General features: G+C 37.8%; 2 protein-coding genes across 9 annotated transcripts in view; both read left to right on the top strand.

Moving 5' to 3' along the window:
- Positions 1-4,695, top strand: part of LOC106169229 (uncharacterized) — a 64,118-nt gene extending 59,423 nt beyond the window's left edge. For all 8 annotated transcript variants that reach the window (XM_013548668.2, XM_013548675.2, XM_013548644.2 and 5 more), the window contains one exon: positions 259-4,695. In XM_013548668.2, coding sequence (XP_013404122.1) covers positions 259-870 — 612 coding nt within the window. In that variant the 3' untranslated portion in view covers positions 871-4,695. The remainder of the gene's footprint in view (positions 1-258) is intronic.
- A 1,441-nt stretch (positions 4,696-6,136) lies between these two features.
- On the top strand, positions 6,137-14,710 carry LOC106152854 (uncharacterized). Its single transcript, XM_087015335.1, has 8 exons — positions 6,137-6,299; positions 6,961-8,399; positions 8,674-9,507; positions 9,809-9,942; positions 10,307-10,482; positions 10,916-11,035; positions 11,398-11,525; positions 11,936-14,710. Exons 2-8 carry the CDS (start codon positions 6,981-6,983, stop codon positions 12,623-12,625), a joined length of 3,501 nt encoding a protein of 1,166 aa, XP_086871461.1. The 5' UTR covers positions 6,137-6,299; positions 6,961-6,980; the 3' UTR covers positions 12,626-14,710.
- Positions 14,711-14,767: the final 57 nt, after the last annotated feature.

Genomic DNA, 14,767 nt, shown 5'->3' with positions numbered 1-14,767 from the left:
TCAGTTATCCTCAACTAACACAGTACATTTGCTTGTTTTAAATTTTTAAGAATTTTTATTATATTTCGTCTGGTTGGTTTATAATTTCTTTTTGTTTGTTTGAAAATAGGTCAAAATCTTTTTTTTCAGTTGAATTAAAGTATTAAAAGACGTATGTTTATATGGTGTATCATAAAGGTGTATCTATCTATGCATATTATAATTGCAAAAAATGACAGAAGCTCTTTTTTGTACATAATTTTCTTTTTATTTTTTCAGGCAGTGGTTTTTACCCTGTCCGCCATTAGCGTATTTGTGTGCATCGTAGCCAGTATATTCCCGGGTATCCATGGTCGCCGTATCGCACAGTACACTGGAGACTGTGTAAGAACTAATGAAATCTGTTACTGTCATCTGGGTGATGACAATGGGATGGTGAGGGTGTACGCTTACCCTCACCTTCTTGACTGTCGTCCTGAGACTTTCACCAGTATAAAAGATAATCTCATATTACAGTGTGCTCTCAACGCCATTGGCTGTGGGGTTTCAATATGGCTCGTTGTGCTTCTCTGGCAGTCTCGCTACCAGAATTACCCATCAGGACTTCGCTTTTATTCCTACAGCGCAAATTCACATCACCCTTGGATGGAAACGACGAATAGGCCTGCGTATTCCACTCCAGTAGACACGCCCTCTTTCGACAGAAAGTTATCACAGAAGCGCCTCCTAGCGAGGCAGCAGAAAGACGAGGAGGAAGAGGAACAAAAACGGAAGTGCATCGCTAATGGTCAGCATCCTTCAGATACGTATAAATCTGACCAGGCTGACCAGCAAACTGCTCTGTTAGCCAAGAATGAAAGATCTGCAGATGACGAAGTTGTGATTCATTAAACCTCTCCGAACCTCAAACAAAAAATGCTCCATTATTCTGTTAGTGATATGTACTTTATTTGAATACGGCACTCAAAGATTTGGACTTGTGAAACATTGTCCTTGATACTGGCAGAATTAGAGTTCTATATTGTCAGAGAGCGCTTTCAGAACAGCCGACTAACAGATCCGCCCACTTGAATGCTTGTTGTGTAATCCCAGCAGGGAACGTATTCAGTGTCTAATCAGGAATTAAGCGACAAGCTAAATAGTGGGTCGCCATATTTGATCCATGGATCTGTTAGTTCGCTGTTCTAAATGCACTTATAATTAACTACTGGTGAATATGTTATCCAGTAAAAACTGATTCATTTGACCAAGAACCTTTCTTACGTATTTATTGCTTCCTGTACTGCTAACGATGTATGGTTTCTGTATGTATATAGTGAAAATTTTTCAAAGAACTACAAAATATTAATTTGCTAACAACACATAAGTCTTTGCCTTTAAATAATTTTCTACATTTATTTTCCAATGTACTGGCTTAGCATAAGTTTGAAATTTGTCTGGATTTCATATATTGGAATGTTACCTTTACCCGGTGGAGAAAAGAAGGAAAACTGCCTTGAACTTTGCACATATATATATATATAGTGTGTGACACATTGAAGCTCACATATACTTTATAATATTCAGAAGGTCTTGAAATATTTTGTATATGTTGGTGATTGAACATGGCATTGTTATTCAGTTTTATACCATATTACAATACTCAGACCTACACATACCTCTTTATTGACTAAATCAATAGGTGCTTGCTTCAATAATTATGGACCATTGTTTAGTCAGAAACCATTGTATAGATGCAAGAATGGTGTTTGCATATTTTTAATCCTACTTCAGATAGCCCCCCCTCCTGCTGCACCCTAAGAGGAAAAATACTTGTATTCCTTTAACATTCCTTTGAATGAGTATAAGACAAGTTAATTTATCAATTAACCTTGTGCACATGTGTGGAACCATGTGTGCTGAAGTGAAAAGAAAAAAGAAAATTCAGGGGCTTCCAAGGACATTGTAACAGTTGTATTTCTCACACAGTTAGGCCCTGTATTGTCAGCATAATACAAAAAATATTGTTTTTGGACAGTTCAAGGTTTTTTTTTTTTTTTTTTTTTTAGCATATAGTGTTTGTGGATATAATTATCACCTCTATTTGTTGTTTATTTTTAGCAGTGACATTAACATGTGCGGTTTTGCATAATGGGTCTTTTTCCACTTCATATGGTAAATCCATTTGATTTAAAACCTATTTTACAGGATAAAAAAGCTTGAAAAAGTTGGAGTCTTGTCACAGGTCTTGGATGAATATTTTTTTTTTTCTGCTCTTCTAAATCACTGTGTGAACATTTGCAGTCTTTGCTGTCTACTGGTATTTAAGAGAAATATGATGGGAAGACAGAAGAATAAAAGTAAATATATTGATTGCATTACATCATGCATGATGTTACTAAGACGTGTGGCATGACTCGTATTTTATCTGTAAAACTACCCGTTAGATTTTTAATTTGTAAACATTTATCCTGCAGTTACCACATCACCTGTACTTGATCAATAGATAGAACTTCAAGTCCCTGTTAATCCATTTGGTGTGATGACGTATAGTATTTTTATTTAAATTTTGTGGTATTTTGACATATGTGACTGCTAAAAGTTTACAGTTGTTTACATAATATTATGAGACTCATATCTGGGTTTTGTACTTTGTTGATGTTTGTTCTCAGTTTTTAGGAATTCATTGGAGAGATAAAATTTAATGTGATATGGCATTCACTTAAACATCTACTCGTATTCTTGTAGGTACATGTACCACCCAAATGAAGCATGCTGTAAACTTCTGCAGGGTATTGCAGTTGAAGCGTGAAATTTATTTATTTATTTATTATTCTTAATATAACCATTTTTGTCTACTAGTCTTCTATTATGTCTGGACAATAACAACCTTAATGTTTCTAATGTTCAGATCTCATTTTTTCCATGTTTGGGGATTAGATTATTAACTGTGCTTAACTGGGGTTTTTCAAAAGATTTCCTTGCCATTTAGAATTGCACATGTTAATTTCGGATGTTTATAAAAATGCAAATATTTCTCAACAGTTGATAATGATTTTAAAAAAATAAGCAAATTGTGCTGTGGTGTGATTGTTGTTAAAAGCGGATGTTATCTACCATGAAGTTAAACACATGGTTAAGTACTTCTCTAACTTTCAAATTGTCTTTCACCAACTGCAGCTGCTGTCACCATACAAGTTTTGGTTTATTACGTTTTAGGCCTCCCCCCTCCCCAACTCTTGTGGCTCTTTCCTCAGTGAGTGTACACTTACGCAATGTCTGCACCAGTTCATTTTGCTCAGTAGGCATATTTTATTTCTTCCATTAAATGATCCTCACTGAATACTTCTTGTGTGTCTGTTATCAATGAATATGTGACCATTCATCTCCCTGTGGTTATTTAATAGGCTTCTTATGGGACATAATGAATAATTAAATGTTAACAAGATTTTTTTACTAAAAGTTAATTTTTGTTCTTTTCATGGTTATTTTAAAGTTTTTTAAATGTAAAAAATAGATGTAATATTGTTATAGATTTTGGTGTTAAAAAGGAAGATAAAAACTGCATTAAAGGTATCCTTTATTTCTTATGTGTCCTAAGAGAGGCCACATTGTATGTGATCTGTATTGCTCTTTTCTATGAAAAGCATATTGAAAAGAAAACCTTATCTTTGAGTTCCTAGTTTTCTCTAGTCTCACAGTTTTGATGGCAAGGTGAACCAATTGTTAAGTTGTTTTACACATCTAAATTTAGTTCATAGTTTTTTAATCAAAATGTTCAACATTGGCTGAATGTGGCAGTTTTGTGGGTACTGAATGAATCCTAAAGATTCTGATAATTGTTATAATTGTAAAATGACCTACAAGTAGTACAGTTTTTTTTTCAGTGTAACTATTAAGGGAATTTACTGCTGCTTACAGGGGCAATAGTGAGAAAAATCTGAACATATTCGATATTGGTGACTACTGGAAGTGTACACCTGTCTGATTGACTGTAGTATTTCATATCGCCATTTTCCTGTTGCTGTAATTATAACCCAGGACTCAGTTTAGTGGGTCCTACAACTTACAAGTACTTGTACTGGTAGATATAACCTCCAAGGCACCTTAAACTTGGTGCAGTGTGCTTTTCTGTTCCCTACCATTTGACTGGTTCTTAAATGTAAGGGGGGGGGGGGGGGGGGGGGAGAGAGAGAGAGAGAGAGAGAGAGAGAGAGATTATACTCCTTTTCACAAGTTCCAACTTCCTGTTACAACCCATCCCAATTAATCTGGGGAACTACTAGTTGTGTTGAGTGTGGGGGCTCTGCAGAGATAATTTTTTTTTTTTTTTTTTTTTTTTTTTTTGTAATAGCCAGCTGCCTATTAAATTTCCAATGTCTTGAAATGGTGTGAAACAGAAAAGAGTACTGTAAGATGTGAAAAGAGTCTTATGATACACATATATACTGTACTAAAAGTGCACTGTTGGAATGTTCCTACAATGTGGAACTGATTGCTAAACAGAATATACATGTATGAGTATTTGTACCCGGAGTGTATTCTGTATACCAACTTTGGTTGAAAACTGTGTATTTGTTATAATATTGTTATTATGGTATAAGAATGAGGGCCTCTTGGGATTTGCGCTGTCACTGTCTATAATTACATATCCATGTATATGTATGATACAATGTACCTTCTTACCAAGGATGGATTTTTAATCTCTTTGATAATATCAATAAATTGTATTTTATATTCTTGTTGTTATACTATGTTCTTGTTGTTAGTTTGACATTTATATCTTGAGTTAAAAATGGGGGGGGACTAATTTTTAAATAATTTTTTGAAACTGATTGGCATACGTTATGCCAAAATTGTGTCATATTCAGAACATTATTTTTCAAAACTGGTTAAGTTGTTAAAACCAGCATAATTACGCTCAGGTCTGGATCTTATGGAACTTTTGGCAATAATTTGTCATCTGCAAGAAGTCAGAAGAAGGTTAGATAAATGACATAAGGCACATTCTAATTCACAAGTCTTTATAGCTGGTAGGTCCAACTTACTCTGCAGGGGATTCTCGCTTTAGTGGAATCAGCTAAATCAGTGCACCATGGTTAATTACCCCCTAGCAGCTCGAGGAGGTGTGTCAGGCAATTAAGCTCATTCCACTGATTGCACTTAAGCGAGAATTCCCAAAAGGGAGAAAGGTGGACCGACCCAGCTTGTACGATGGGTGAATTTGAATGCGGTCTTTGAGACCTATATCTGCTTATAAGTTATATAGCTGCACCGCAAAACGCCTGAAACACCAAAATTCAACATTATGCCTCTTGGACCTGTTGAAACCTGCATGTTTGACAACTTAATAGCCTGGTTATTACGTAAGAAAGTCACTTAAACGGAGTCCCCGCGCTCGTCACGGCCGATTAACTAATTTAACCAGAACTTGTCGGACTTTGTGAAGGGTGGTTTCCTCTAGGGTAATTACTAAGTAGAGCTAAAATATAATTCTCGATGTGAAAAACCCTTTAAAATTTTGTTCTCTTAGACCCCGAAGGAAGAAAGATGAGCATTATAGAATAATCCCTTGTCAAGGTAAGTCGGTACTTAGTAAGATGTGCGCAAGCCACTACCTTAATTTTTAGCATGAACCCCGCCTATAAGCCTGGCATTGATTTTCGATTTTATTTTTCCATATTCAGTTATTCAGACTTTGAACAATGTCTCAGCTATTCAAAGTATATTAGTTATGGTATTTACTCATTTAACCATTTCACCCCACCCTCGCCTGAAATTAATCCCTACATCTCCCGTTATATTTAAACGCTTATTTTCTTGTAAAACAACATATACATTGTATAAACATAATTTAGCAATGATCAGATCAATTTATTTGAAAAGCAATGCACATCTAAAATAAGAAAAACATGAAATTCAAAGCCCTTTAAGTATTTAGGGAGCAAAGTGCATACCTGTACAGCGCTTGTCAGCCCCCCCCCCCTTCCCCCCCCCCCCTACCCACTTGTTAGCATTCAGCGTAGGGTAAAGAAACGGAGGGAAAGGCATGCAAAAGAGAGACACCATAACACTTATGTCCAAACTATAAGGAATATTAAATGACATGTTAACTAATTGAAATAAAGACATTATAGTTTTAAAGAGGTGCAGCATACGGTAATGTAGCTTATCTTGCATGCACTGCCACCTACAGTCAATCTGGCTTAAAGGCTGGAGGTTTGGGAAGAATGCAGTAGTTTATTGTGCAATTAATGTAGCATTTAAAGAAAAAATGGGACGCTTCATTTACTGGCCTTGCTCTGCATTGTCACAATTTTCACCCGACGCTAAAATCTGAGGTAAGTGCAACCCATTAGAGTCTTTAGCACTAGCTCAAAAACTGAATGACTGTGGGCCACGGGAAAGAAATTCCTGTGATAAGTCGTAGGCACACTGCCACATTTGTCCAGGCTCTGGTCTCTTCTTCTCTCTCGAACCCGGGTCTTCCCCGGCCAGTCACTACTCTTCTTTGCATTTGTGGATTTGGCACAAACATATTTATCATATGTCAATGCTAGTGTGGAAAAGAATTCGCGAACAAAGTTCAAACATTCCACTGTATTGACTAGTAAGCCTTTTCATATCGAGCGGTATAGTTTAGTGATACAGACTGCACTGGTTTACTTTAAGACAGACAGTTCCTATTCTAAACATGCAATTACCCGTAGCCTAGTAAGGGGCTACTCCCTTGCACAAGTTTGCTTCCTGCTATTTAGTCTGAAGTTGATTAATTTATTATTTGCAGTGTCAAGTTTTCAGAATCTTTCATTGTATTATTAAGCAGAGTAAGTGCTTTTTTATTAGAGTTCTAGTTGGGATATATTCATTATATTTTTTTCTTTTCAATTTTTTCTCATTCTTTTTTTTTAACTTTTATAAGTGTCAGACTGCTTTAGTTAAATCTTATTTAACTAAAGCAGTCTTTTAAATCCTCTTTTCATTTACTGTCTTTTCTTCCAGATATCTCCATCAGCCGCAGCATGTCAGCTATTGGGGCCGAGACCTCCCTCCACCTACAGAGACAGCAAACACAGCTGATATGGACCAAGATCAATGAGCTGCGCCGCACGGCCACTCTCTGCGATGTCGTTCTCAAGTCAGTAGAGGGCACCACCTTCATGGCACACAGACTAATTCTGGTCTCGTCAGCAAAATACTTTGCAAATGCTTTGTTAAATACAGAACCGTGGGTGGTACCCGTAAATCTTCCAGAGGTTTTGATAACACCCGTGTTGGATTACTTGTATGGGGAGAAAATCAGTGTTGGCAAGGATATGCTGCCTCAGCTTGCATCTATGGCAGAGTTTCTTGGTATAGAGGAACTTAAGGGGAGTTGTGAGCAGGCAATGCAATCTGCACTGTCACAACCAACACAATCAGCTGTGTCACACCTACCACAATCAGGACTGTCACAACCAACACAGTCAGATTTGCCTCAGCCAGTGCATCCAGAGTTGTCACACCTAACGCAGCCAGATGTGCCCCAGCCACTTCAGTCAGATGTGGATGTGGTTGTAAGCATGCTGTCAGGGAATAATAATTCTTCTGTTGACCCCAAAGCAGATGCAAACAATAGCAGTACAACCACAGAGCAGCCTTCCCAGAAGGCATCACCAGCAGTGAATTGCAACAGCACCAGTGGCGAAGGAGACATGGCAACAGACAGAGGAGCGACACGAGGGGAAGGTGAGATGAAACAGGGGAACAACAGGCGTCCTTGTGGTCTTAGGGAAGGCAGCATTAAACTAGAGAGCCTAAAGGATTTGCCTGACATCTTGGCTTGCCTGAATCCCAGGGAGAGAGAGGCAGTAAACACAGCTATGAAGATGGTGGAGCAGAACTCTCTTCAGACTGAGGCTCACAGTGAGGAGACGGACCAGGAGGCAGGAGTCCTGGCCAACGTCCCTTTGCACGGCATTATGGGAAGGCTGGAGAAGCCGAAAGACTCCACCAGGATGGGCAGTGGGTCTGCAAGCAAACGGAAATCAAAGCCTAGGCATATAGTGCAAATACGACCTAGGGTGACTGTTGATGAACTCTTATCACCGCCGGGAAAGAGGAAACGTGGGCGGCCCAGGCAGAGCGCTCCTTCCCAGCCCAAGATAACGAAGGTGAAAAGAAAAAGGAAATCGAAACCAAAACCGAGTTCTAAATCGAAACCAGAAAAAGACTATGTTCCACATAACCAACCGAAGAACTTTGACAAAACCTCTTATGTTTGTAAACTGTGTCACAGTAGCTTTACGCTGTCTGTGAGTGCAAAGAAGCACATGTTACAGCAGCATAGGTACAGGAGAAAGACAGGGTTTTATCTGCAGCTGAGGAGGTATAGATATGTTGGGGCTACAGGGGTACACAGAGGGAGGAAGAGAGAGAGGAACACTTGGCCATGCCATAAGGTATATAGTTATGGACGGGGTACAATTAAAATGCTTTCTTCTTGTAATTTGGTGAAGCCGTAAGAATAATTCATTCACTGTTTATTGAGAACATTTATTTGTCTGTTTATATAATGAACTGTTTTATTTTATTGTATTTATGTATTATATTTATGTATTTATACTTTTTTTTAATGTAACTTATAACTTTTGATGAGACCAGTTATATCGTAAGACCAATCTGATGTTAGTTTTTCCTGCACCTAAACTCTTTATTTTTTCTTTTAATTATCAGTGCTTTAAGACCTTCACAGATCAGCTCCATTTGGACCTGCACACCAGGTTAAAGCACCAGACATTGGGCCGCCCTTCAAAGAGGTCTAGTAGTGTCAGGACACACAACAAAGAGAAAGTGCTAGGGACGTGGACAGCGTTCCAACTCAGAAACTTACTCACCAGGCCCTACTTCAGTGGTAAGATTGTCTCTCAGAAGAGACCACTCAGGGCCAGGTCTACACGGAGAGTGCCTTCTTTACAGAAAAAGACTATCAGATCTGCAATAAGTAAACTGAAGAAAACACGCGCTCGCACGAAGACGAAGACTCTACTGCATTGTCACCACTGTGAGGAGAAATTTAAGAGCAGGGTAGAGCTTGAGGATCACATACAGATCATGCATGGGTCTAGCATTTGTGACCAGTGCGGTGAGGAAGTGGCACAGAAACAGATGGCGCTGCACATGGCGGAAACTCATGGCCTTGGGCACCGATTTTATAAGGACAAAGACTGTGAAAAATGCCAGCAAACTTTTCAGCTTAAAGAGATTTTTAAATTCCATTGGAAGCAGACGCATGACATTGATGTATTTCCTTGTGCCGCAAAGGAGTGTGATGAGTACTTCCTTTCGTACACTGCATGGTGCCGACACATGCAGCGTCATGAGAAAGCAGAGTACACGTGTGAATTCTGCGAGTACTCCTCAAGTTTACAAATGAACCTGCAGAAGCATGTGCGGGAGTGTCATGTGCGACCATACACGTGCGATGCATGTGGGCAAAGATTTGGTCGCGATAAGTACCTGTGGAAACACCAATACAGGGACCATGGTATTGTGGCAGAATCACTGAAGGTATTGTACTCTGCAACAGCAGGTGTTATAAAAGAATATAAGTTATTTATTGGTCTTGACTTTGAAATAATTTTTGGAAAGATGTAATCTACTTTGACCTAGGATAAACCTGTAATAGTCCACAACATAAAGCAAATAGTGATTGAAACATCAGTTTTATGTTGTGTAGATCCAGCAAAATATTTTGTTCAAACAGGACTTTTACTACCAATAATTTTTGCCAAACTGGACTTGATTTTTTAGCCTAAGTGTCGTTATTAATGAAGGGAATTATAACCAATTGTATAATGTTATATTTTAGGTGCTGTACTGTGACTTTGATGGCTGTGATTACACTGCGCTGTTCCGCTCTGACTTACAGTCTCACAAACTGAAACACAAAGAAGTGAAAAATGAACAGTGCAATGTGTGCGGGAAACTGTTTAAAAACCTAAGGTGAGCAACTATTAAAAAAATTTTTTTTGAGCAAGTGAAATAAGATTTAACTGTATTGGATCATGGAATTAGATAATATCAGGGGCTGGTATCTAGGGCAACATGTTTGATGTTTTATGATTATGTGTAAACAGTAATTTCCAACAGTTTTCAACCCAGTCACTAATTCAGAATTTAAATTTCTCTGGGGAATTTTTATTTCATCACAATGTAAATGTACTCTTTGATATGAACAGAACTCGCTTTCCATAAATTTGTCATCATCTTCTTCAAGTAATAGCAACAAAACATTGTTTTCAGGAAATCCTGTTTTCAGTCTAGTGAAAAATCTCACAAACTAGACAACCATTTTTATAACTTTCAGGGATGTCAGGAAGCACATGCGTGTTGTGCATGAAAGGCGTGGTTCACGCGTGTGCACGTACTGTGGCAAGACACTCCTGGGGCGGCTGGATCTGCACGAGCAGCGATGTCTGGGGATCGCCAAACTCAGCTGTAAACTTTGTGATTACAAGGCGTCGGAAAAGCAATATTTAGATGGTGAGTACAAAATATTTGTGAAGTGATCTATGGTCATAAAAGTAGTATCTTTTTGTTGAGTTTTGCATGCTTTTATTTCTTCATACCTATGACACGAGTCAGTGCTCCACCTATTTTTACTCTGCCCTCGGTAACTTAGCAAAGATATATCAAATACATTTGATTGGGCAGTGTTTCAATAGACAAAGTATGTCAAACTAAAACATAAAGGAATAAGATTATTTAAAACACAACTAAAATTTGGAATTATCACCATTTCAATATTTCATTGTTTTGTGAGACATTGAAGTATTTTAGTCTGTGGTTATGACATGTGAGTTTTAGCTGTGGTTTGAAGAATCTATTATAGTAACTTTAAAAGCTATACACAGCTGATGACATTCTTTTTAAGATACATCATCATCAGTTATGCTAGGATTCATTTTTTCACCAGATCACCAGTTCTACAAGCATGGAATTCTTCCCCCTAACAAGAAGGTGTTGAAGTGTGAGTTATGTGACTTCCAGACATTAAAGCAGTACATCTTTGAGAGACATGTGGCCAGACATTCAGGTAGTAATTGTAAACACATACTACAGGCTATTGGATATACATCAGGGATCAGGAATATATATGTTCACATGGTAGTCAAGTTATGAGAAATACATGAATATGCATGATGACACATGCGTGGACACAAGCACACACACGCATGCTAGTACACACACACACACACACACACACACACACACACACACACACATGCACACATTGTAAAATATTCAGTTAAAATTTTTAAGTCCTGTCTTGTACACAGCATTGATAAAAATGGAGTGCAGTTATAAAAAAACTCGTCATCATCATCACTATTATTATTATTATTATAATTATTATTATTATTATTATTATTATTATTATTATTATAATCACTCCAGGTATCAAGGCCCACATCTGTTCAGTGTGTGGTAAAGGAGTGACCACCATACAGACACTGAAGAGACATATGATCATCCACACAGGAGAGAGACTGTTCCCTTGCCTCAAGTGTGACTACAAAGCACCTGTTAGTATCAGGCCTGTGCTTCAATATTGGAGCTCATTTGTATTCTGTGGTTAATGTGGAATAAATGTGTGTGTGTGTGTGTGTGTTTAGGTGTGTGAGAGAAACTTGTGAAAAGAACAAATGTGAGTCATGAATCTTTCTGTTCATTATGTAATATCTATTTTAAAATAGGTTTACGATTATATAATTATGTTAGAAAAAGTAAAATGATGAACTGTAAAGGTTGAATCTTTTGCTTCATTGATGGTTACATGCTTAAAATAATTAGACCAGTAAATTAACAATAAGCAGTAGGAAAATGGTGTATGTCTACGAAAAGTTTGTCATTAATAATTTACAACTTCATTCAGTTGATGGTGTATTTGTTAACTTCTCAAGTTTTAATCCAACTCTTTCTATTTTCTTGTTAGACTGCCAAAGATTTGAGGACACATGTTCGCGTGAAGCACGAGCACCCCAATGCCAAACCCTACAAGTGTGGCTTCTGTCATTTCCGCGCCAATTTGCGCAGCAACTGTCGCAAACACATCCACAAGTATCACCCTGGCGGCGAGCTCAAGATCTTCAAGCTCTCATTGGATGATATTCCAGCCATTGACGAGGAGGAAGAGAGGGCGCTGCGGACACAACTGAAGAAGCGTGCTACAGCCAGTAAGCTGGCAAAGGCTGCATCCGCGAGGATGACATCCAAGGATCTGACAGCTGCTACCATGAGTGCTGTGATGGACCCACCTATCCCAGAGGATCCAGCCAAGCATGGTAATTTTCTCCGCGAGATGTTGGCGTTAACCACCCCAGTCCCCAGCCAACAGGTCACTCACCTGCGTTACCCAGACCAACCAGGAGGAGGTGGCAATGGCGGCGGTGGCGGTGGTGGTGGCGATGTTCAGCTGGCGCTCCATCCACAACAACAGCAGCCTCAGTTTCAGCCTCCAATGGGGTTACATCCGTTCCTGTCGCCACACGCCATGCATTTCTCCCAGCAGCAGCAGCAGCAACAGACACAGATGTATGACCAGGCCGTCTCTGCCGCGCTGACGGGGATCTACAACACCCCCACCAGTTATAGCAATGTATACAATGTTAATAACACCTACTGATATTTTAAACCCAGGGACAACCACCACCCTGCCTCTCAAAATCCTCGGTCTGCCAGCAAGTCTTAAGAAAACCAAATATAAGTTGGTACTTTTTTGACAAAGTATTTTAGTTTGGTATTTTTAGTTCAGTTTTGCTAGAGCATCACTGGGTTACCCAGTGGCAGTGGTTATCATGTTGAAATGTCTACCTTCAAATGAGATGCAATATATATATATATATATATATATATTTTTTTTTTTTTTTTTATTTATGGATTGTAACACTTGTTGAGGCTGGTAAATGGGGAGTCTCTTCTTCAGTTGTAAAATTGCATCCCACTCACTTTCTCTTGAACTTTAATTATATCTTTGTCCTAAGACTCTTTCCACATCCAGGGGTATACTTAAGCTGCACAGTCTCCACTGGTGCACTATGAGAGATAAGCAACTTATAAGTTGTTAAAAACAGCCTGGTTATTGTGTAACTGATTCAAGTGCTTGGCATGACCAATTTATCAATTTTTTACTCAAACATTACTATGAAAACTTGTAAAAGCAAGTAAATCCTCCCGAAGTGCAATTACATGTTTAGTGCTCCGGTATAGTCTGCGTCCCTTTAGTGTGCTGTTCAGTGTGAGAAAGATGAATTGTATAATAAGTGTACTATGTGTAAATATTTGAAGATATTTGTATTTCATGTATCTAATGCACAAATTTTTTATAATCCAGAATCAGATTTTTTTGCAAAATGACTTGTTTTATACTGCAAATTTAGGTCTATTCAAATTACAAGTATTAGATATTAAGAACTTTTGCTTTCGTTTAAAAATTAGATACAGATTTGGAAATATCAATTAAAAGATAATTATTTTCATCATTTCAGTTAGTAGTACTTACAGTCTTATACAGTGTATTATAGGGCATTAAATCCATTGTTTCATTTTCTTAAAATTTTTACCTTATATTTTTTGGTGTTATAATGCATCAAGCTTTCTTTGATTATATTGAACTACTTGATGTTAGAGGAAATGAAGTTCAATAATTATTGGTTTGAGGAAACAGATATTTGTTTGCAGGCCAAGTTCTTGTTGGAATGATTTGGCATCAAAATGTTTTGAGTTGATAAAATGATATTACATAAAATACTTCATAGTATATTAAGTAGGTTACACAGTATAGGTTATCATGTGATTTAGTACACAATAATCCCCAGAAAAACTATTTGATAAACAAAAATGTTGAATTTATCCAAACTTGTGAAATCCACAGTCATGTTTCTTAGATTAAGACAATTTAAAAGAGAGAGCAATTTTTTCCCTTTTCCTATTAAATCTGAAATTTGAATCTTTTTTACATCTCCATGCAGGAAATGTAATCATCAGATGGTGTATGCATAAATCTGTGTATAGTTTTCCAATTGGTGAAAAAATGCAACAGATTTTATCATTCTTTTCGTTAAGAATCCATTGTGCAATAGTTATACTAAGCAGGGTGCTTCTAGTGGTGTAAGATTTCACATGACAGGTTGACAGTGCCATGTGAGGACAGCCAGGGACCATGATGATAACAGGCAATACTGTGTGTTGAAGTATGTACAAAGACAGGTGCTTGAAGTCATAGGTGCCATTCAGAATAGGGGACTAACTAGTCTAAGGGTCAAATATGGCAACCCACTACAAAGCTTGCCGTCTAATCCGCTAATAGACACTGAATAGATATTCCGTGGGGAAGTCTTCAAGTGGGTCAGCCATATTTGACCGTTGGACTAGCAAGTCTCCAATCCGGAAGGGGGTCGTACTTCATGTTGAGTTTCTGAGATGTTGACTGGCCCTTCTATGGGGTACACCATAGGACTTCTAGTGGCCGTCTACATTCATTATGAATATATCTTGTAGGCAAGCTGGCTTCTTGCACATCATTTTCACATATTTTACCTTGAATTCTTTTTGCTCAGTTATTGCTTTGAATTATATGTTTAACTATAGAATAGGCTTATATGTTGAGGATTAGTAGGTCTGTGTATAGTATTCTGTAAGGTATGTATTAAAATAGTAATACAGGCATCATGAATTCAATAAAGTTATATACTGAGGGCTTTTTTCAGCATTATAGTCTTTAAGTTATATAATTATAGGTTTTGTGATTAACAAGGGCATCCGTGTT

This window comes from Lingula anatina, chromosome 6 (assembly GCF_051362555.1).
Source record: "Lingula anatina isolate TDL-2025a chromosome 6, LinAna3.0, whole genome shotgun sequence".
Taxonomy (NCBI): domain Eukaryota; kingdom Metazoa; phylum Brachiopoda; class Lingulata; order Lingulida; family Lingulidae; genus Lingula; species Lingula anatina.
The sequence above is the reverse complement of the archived record's forward strand: the minus strand, read 5'-3'. Positions and strand labels throughout refer to the sequence as shown.

Excerpts from the sequence above, each read along its gene's own strand:
- LOC106152854 (XM_087015335.1), top strand. The coding sequence starts at position 6,981 with ATGTCAGCTATTGGGGCCGAGACCTCCCTCCACCTACAGAGACAGCAA. Across the intron at positions 11,036-11,397 it reads ACATGTGGCCAGACATTCAG|GTATCAAGGCCCACATCTGT; the intron begins GTAGTAATTGTA and ends TAATCACTCCAG. Across the intron at positions 11,526-11,935 it reads AGTGTGACTACAAAGCACCT|ACTGCCAAAGATTTGAGGAC; the intron begins GTTAGTATCAGG and ends TTTTCTTGTTAG.